The 6,779-nt window shown below is 39.4% G+C and overlaps 1 protein-coding gene across 9 annotated transcripts in view; it reads right to left on the minus strand.

The window, feature by feature from the left end:
- Window positions 1-3,101: 3,101 nt before the first annotated feature.
- Window positions 3,102-6,779, minus strand: part of LOC147029004 (spermatid perinuclear RNA-binding protein-like) — a 190,442-nt gene continuing 186,764 nt past the window's right edge. For all 9 annotated transcript variants that reach the window (XM_085879918.1, XM_085879923.1, XM_085879920.1 and 6 more), the window contains one exon: window positions 3,102-3,676. In XM_085879918.1, the coding sequence (XP_085736044.1) occupies window positions 3,600-3,676 (77 nt within the window). In that variant the 3' untranslated portion in view covers window positions 3,102-3,599. The remainder of the gene's footprint in view (window positions 3,677-6,779) is intronic.

A 6,779-nucleotide genomic window follows, 5' to 3' on the forward strand; every position in this document is an offset into this window, starting at 1 on the left:
CATTCCTCCTGATCTTTCTGCCATCCTGCTCAGATATTGGAGTTAGAGTTCAGCATTATCCGATGTATCTAGTATGCAGAATCGAGACACATATAATTTGGTTTAATGATGTTAGCTGCAAGAAAGGTTTGGGGGTGGGGGAGAAGGAATTATGTAAGGGTCTTGTTAGTTCTGGAGATCCAGCACAAAGAAATCACATATTTGTGGCCAGATTGGAACTTCTTGTTGTCTGGCGCAAATTGGGCTGACCTGGATCGGATATTTCACGACGAAACTCCAAAACAGAGCATTGCAGGGGTAGCGTATATGGATTACAATCGATCCGAGAACCAGTGCAGACTCACTCATTGACACACACAATATTTCAGGAATAGGTGTGGCTCAGGGGAAACGAATGGACAATACCTGAGGACAGCGGTTCTTAATTTTATTTTTGTCTGGGTGACTCTTTTCAAAATTTGCAATCTTAATTAGAAATAGATTTTTTTGTAATTCAACATTCTATTTAAATGCAAAATTTATAACGCTATTTCATTGCTGAACGAAGTTACGTATGTATGATGTAACTTATTTTAGTGCCTTCGTCAACATGATATACAGTAGATTGCAGTGGATAATCTCTAACTTGGACGCAATCCACATTCAAGGTGTAAAATCAACTTGTGGTTAAATTGAACATTAACATGTTATGTTAATGTTTGTTGAACTGTGTTTAAGGCCACCCTGGTCATTATATGATGTTCTCCAAGATGCAGTTTCTCCATTGTGTTGCGACTCTTTGAAGATGGCAAGTCTGCATTAGTGGGGCAGATAACAGCAATTTTTGAGAGGAATCGTTCAAATGATGATACAAGCATCAAATTTGGCACATTTGTTCTCCAGGGGATTCTAATCAAATCTGCCCGATTGATTGGCCATTTGAAAAATTAAAAATAAAAAAAAAACTTTAAAAAGTCAAGATCACGAATCAATGTTGGATGCTGGCTGAGATTGGTGAATATTTCAGAAACATCATCAAAGGCGTTCCAAGTCTGCCATGCAGTTTTCTTCCCTTTACCGTGGAAGGCAGACACGACGTCACATCCAGTCAACGCATGGAAGTATGGGATCCCTCTCGCTTTCTCAGGCCCTATTGCAGAAACTAACTCATGGACTGGAATCCATCGTGCCTTGGCTCCTTGGCCAAAGGAAATCCACATGTTCTCAAGACCTAGTTCCTGTAAGGATGGCAGTACAGATATTGCTATGACTAGTACTTCCGTGTAATTAGCCTTAATGATAATGGACTTGCTACCATCCGTCGTTGCATCCCTGGCTTGTACAAATATTCGAGTGTCAGCTTCTTCATGACAACATGGAGACACAGTATCCAGTGACTTCCTTGTGTTGCTAATGGCATCTTCTCCTTTTGTCACAATGACTGTTCTTGTCGTCTGTGCTTCACACATCTTTTCTGCAAGGAAGTGAAACAGCTCAGTCTTGTTGCTGTCATCTCGAAGAAAACTTCTCCAGTTACTTGGGGTCTTTCTGGTTCCTTGCCTCAGACTTCAGACTTGACTTCTTGTACACATCAAACACTACGTCCACCCTCTCGTACCTGGCACCATCGGATTCCACCTTTGGGATGATGTCTTCTTTAGCATAGTCATCAAATATCTTTGAAGTGTGTGGAGGTAGGGCATTGATCAGTGCTGAGCCATCAATGATGACTGCATCTCCCCTTGGTTCTCTGTCTGGGATGTTCACTTGCGCTTCAAGAATTTCAGCCAGCTGTGACTTCAAATTTTGGATTTTCAACTGGCCAATTGGGCACATTTGATCAGAAAGCCCTGCAGAACAGAAATGCCAAATTTGATGCTTGTATCATAATTTGCACGATTTTTCTACTATCTACTGCACTACATCCCATGTGTAGGCATGAAAGGCTCACCAGAAACGGACAACTCGTGATATTTCATTGAAGGAACCATGAGCTGAAATTAGCCCCTAACTTTTGCCTGATCACATTGGTTCAGAACCTTACAGACTATCCAGTTTGATTATAAAAAGAAGGTAAGTAACATAAAGGAGCAACCAATGCCATTCTCTGCTGTGTGTTTTCCATTTGAGTAAAACTATATTCTCTTTATGATTACTTATTCCATTGATTGAAGCGAAGAGTTTATAACCATATAATGCGTGCGAGTTGAATCATTCCCATGTTATTAGGTGGAAATTTCAATTGTAAAGATGTGTGCAATACAATATATTGGTTTTGTTTTGTAAGCATTCTGACTTTTATTTTCATCTGTGCACATCCAGGGTGAGAGTTTAAACTAAATTAATGATCAAAATTACAAGGGTGCAATAGCTCAGCTCATCTTTGAAAATGCATAACAGTGAAAAAGGTCTTTTGAACCAATGGGGTGATGGCATCTCATTTCTAAGAGTAAGCCGATTGTGCCAAGAGCATAGCTAACCCCACCAGGTCCAACATGTTGATTGTTATTCTGTTCATATGTACACCTTTATATCGTATTTTCACTCACCTCCACTCTTTCCTCCATTTTCCATCATCATGTAGAATTTCTGTCTTCTCATATTCATCTCTTCCAAGTCATTTAACAAGACAACCCACACCATTTCATGTTGTCTCCTGTTCAACCCCCTCACCCCCTTTTTCTTGTATATCTCATCTGCATTTCCTTCACCACTTCATCTTCAGTTTGGTGACATTTTACCTTCCATTATTCAGTTCTTCCACACTATGACCTCAGTGAATGGAGACTACCACCATCTCTTTTGACACGTTTCATAAACAAGGCGTGACAGTCATGTGTAATTTGTTAAGGGTACAGGTGATAACTCACCTCCATTTAGCAAGAACACTGTGGGATCTTTAACATCCACCAATTAATTCTAGCAGACAGGATACCCAACTTAATGTTCATCCGAGTGATGAAGTACTTTGTGATGCAACGCCATGCCTGCCAAACACAGCAATCCCACACTCGATAACTAGTTACTATCTCCGAACCATCCTCTTCAACAGCACTTTATGTGATTACCTTGCTCATGCAAGCAACCTGTAAAAGAGTGATGAAAATAAAAGTAACTACAAGTTCATTTTGGCACCACTATGGATGCCCTATATATTTTTACAAGTTCTTCCATTATTGTTGAACAATGTAGCGAGAGACAGACACAGAGGGTACAATATGCAATGCCAAATAGTAGACATTGACAATTATCAGACATCTTGTAAATATCAATGAATCTCTTTTTTTGCAATGCAACATATGGTTATAAAAGTAAATGTACACAGTGTTGTTTCGAAGTAAGCGTTTGGCTTTAGGTTTACATCAAACTGTGAATGTAGTTGTATTTCCTTTGCGTAGAAAGGCTCAATAACATTTTCGGGTGCTGATAATGTTGAATTCAAGATAAAATCTGTCTTAGTTACAGGTAATATAATTTATTAAAAACACATTCTGAAAATGTAAAAAATAATTTGCTAAACACACACACACACACATGCATATTATTAGTATTCTACTGAATGCCAGGAAAGCTGAATAAGCATATCTTCTTTCATTGATGTCTGCTCATGATGCTTTCTCTCAGTAATAGTGATAGTGGGGCAGAGTGTACGGAAACCTCACGATAGGGAGGAGCAACATTGGCTTGCTTGGGACAGCTGTTGTGGAGGGGTAAAAGAGAGAGAGGACACAGGAACACCGTTAATTGTACAAATCAATTTTACAGGATGACTTCTTCAAAATACAGTTGCAACTTGAATGTCTCTTTGGGTAATAGGAATCCATGGCTGATTGAAAGAAAAAAAAAAAAAAACTGATGTTTTTACACTGCACATATGGAGTGAAAAGCGGGGTTAAGCAATTGGTTCATAACCGTCCGTCTGTCTGTCGAGAAATGTCAGTTTATTCTAATTGAATGTTATATTTTGAACACGAACGTAACATGTATCGGAAAACAAACCTGCCATTTAGCAGTACTTTGTCTCTGAATTCATCCCTATCACACATGCACAGAAAGGAGTGAGATAAGAAATTTTTTTTTACTCTGCTTGCCTGGTAGTTAAACAAAATTGAAAATCATTCCAAACAGTAAACTTACTGTTTTTAGGGATGTCATTAAGGACACATAAACAGTCACGAATAACTCATGTGACGTGTTATATAGGGTGGTGTAATCGACACTGCATCAACAGCAGTAAATTCTGCAATTAATTAATTAATACGACTTTTATAATCTTTATTTTATTTAAATTGCATTATGTGCTTGAACACTGCAGAACACAAATTGCCTTCTTATCACTTCAAAGGAGCTGCAGTATTTTTGTGTAAGATTGCTTTTCTAGCACTAAACTTTGGAGTTTTTTTTTTTTTCATGATCTTTAAAATCATTATTTTATTTAAATTGAAATATAAACTTGAACATTGTATGTGCTAACGTGTTCTATGAACTCAAGTTTAGATATGCAATTCTTGTGGTTTTGGAATATGATCAGCGTTGTCAATAAAAATGTTAATTGGAACATACTGTTGCGGAAATGGCCCTTAGGCTACTAAATATAGGATTAGCTAAGATGCCCCATTAAATGCATGTTTAGCCAGGCTGTTCGGTAAAATGGACGTTACATGTGTGTTGGGAGGTGTCACAGGCTGTTATTTGTTTGTGCAGTGGTGGTGGATCGAGAGCTTCCTTTTCTTCCTTCCTCTCTCTGAACAATAGTCCCCGCCCAGCGCTGAGAGGGGGAGGAGCCAAAAAGAGGAAGTGAAACTAAGGGGAAGAGCCAGTGGCTTCAAAGCGAGCGAACGAAGGAGAGACAGTGGTGATTCTGCCGGGAGAGAAACTGGACCTGGGCGCGCCAGGTCTGCCTTCTATGGCCTGGAGAAGCGAGCCAAGGCCGAAGGAAAGGCAGGGAAAGGACTGCAGGAGGTCTGTCTGCCCTTGGCTGGATGAGAGACGAATGGTGGGAGTTGTAATCTGCTGTGTCTGTCTGCGATCTGCTTCGTAAAGGAGGCCTGGACTTGTGAGAAACCAGCTGGAGTCCACTGTCGATCTTACGTGGGGTGCTCAAATCTGTGGACATCCACTTGTTCCGAGCGACATTCATGCTTTTGACACTTTCCTCTCGTCCATGAAACATCACCAAGTACTCTGCCCTGTCTGCATGTTGTTTAAGGTATATCTCGGTCGGGACCCCTTCGAAACTCATAACCCGTAGTTCCCCAGTTAAGAATGGGTTATAGGTTGATAAAAACATTGTTGTGAATATTTTGCTTGTGTGGTGTTCCCCGATAAATCTGGCTGATTCGTATGAAGTTGCCGCTATGCATTAATTCGTGTCGCGTCGAGGAACGATCCGTTCGATTGGCATATAAAACCAAAATGGTTACAGAGTGGCAGAAAACGCTTGGCATCTGACAAAACCAGTCTGCAACCAGGGTCTATTTCCCCAACTGGTAAGGTCCAGGGGTATGTTGGTATCGCGATTGAAGATGCGTGACCCGAGGCCTGTGCCGAGCTAGCCGGCAGTGGTGAGGGTGGTGCCAAGACTCGGGTGAGAATCCCGCCACCGCTGAATCCTTAATACTTTTGGCTTCTTATTACATCATCAATCTCCCAACTATTTATCTCCTTTTGTAGTTTCAACAGAGCAAAAATGCCCTTGTTTCTGAGATACGGATTCGAGATGTGTGAGAGCAGGTGATATTTGGGTTGAAAACTTGACTGTTTCTGACACCAAACATTTTGGATCATGATAATTTAATTATTTTCACATTTTCAGGAGACACATCTTTCCACAGCCAGTCAGTCCAACGATCAAACACCTTAATGGACTTGGTATATTTTCATTGTAATTAAATGTCATCTTCCTTTTCCGTTGGGATCGAAAAATTATCCATTTATTTCTCTGGAAACATCTTCATGAAAAACATCAAAATTTCCTCGGATATCTTTTCGAAATCTTCGGTTGTAAAGATGGAGTAAATCTGAGCTCTGTTTTAATCCTTAAATATATGATTGTTAATATAATATATCAAGTTTAATTTTTCACACACTGCAGATTGTGAGCAATGCACAAAGTGAAATTATAAAATAAGTATCTGATTGTATCAATCTCTTACAAGATTTAAAAAAGCTCTAGTGGTGCTTCTTGAAATGATAAAATCAAGGTATAACTCCTCAGTAGAATTATCTTACTTTATGTTGAACTCTCTTATTAACCTGGTTAAAATTAAATAAAAAAAAAAAATTCTTTTTCGGTATAATTGAAATGGTTTTGTCTCTTTTTTTTCTTCTTTCTTTTGAATAACTTGTACATATTCACAAAATTATATAAAAAAAAAGTAACAGGACTTAGCCTGCTGTGTGCTCCACTGACAACTTGAATGAATGGGTTGCATCAGTCTTTCGCAACATTCCAGTAATATATATGATTGGTGATGGTTGACTGTGCTCATTGTGTGATTTTTTTTTTTTTTTTTTTACAGGTCATGCTTTACACGTTGTGTAGTCTGAGTCGTCGCACTACGAGTCATGAGCAGAGAGCCAATCTGAAGTTTCTTGCCAAGCTTGGCAAAACGCCTTCCAAATCCTTCGCAATGCTGCAGCAAGTCTACGGTGAAGAAACGATGTCACAAGAGGTTCAAAGAGGGACGGAAGGAGGTTGAAGACAATCCACGGGCATGTGAGTATAAACGATGGTGGAGGGTGTGTTCATTCGAAAAGTGCTGCATGTTATGAATTTTCTTTTCAGTAAAAGTTTTTGA

This window comes from Eptatretus burgeri, chromosome 4, assembly GCF_056783735.1.
Source record: "Eptatretus burgeri isolate ZD-2024b chromosome 4, Ebu_testis_v1, whole genome shotgun sequence".
Classification (NCBI taxonomy): domain Eukaryota; kingdom Metazoa; phylum Chordata; class Myxini; order Myxiniformes; family Myxinidae; genus Eptatretus; species Eptatretus burgeri.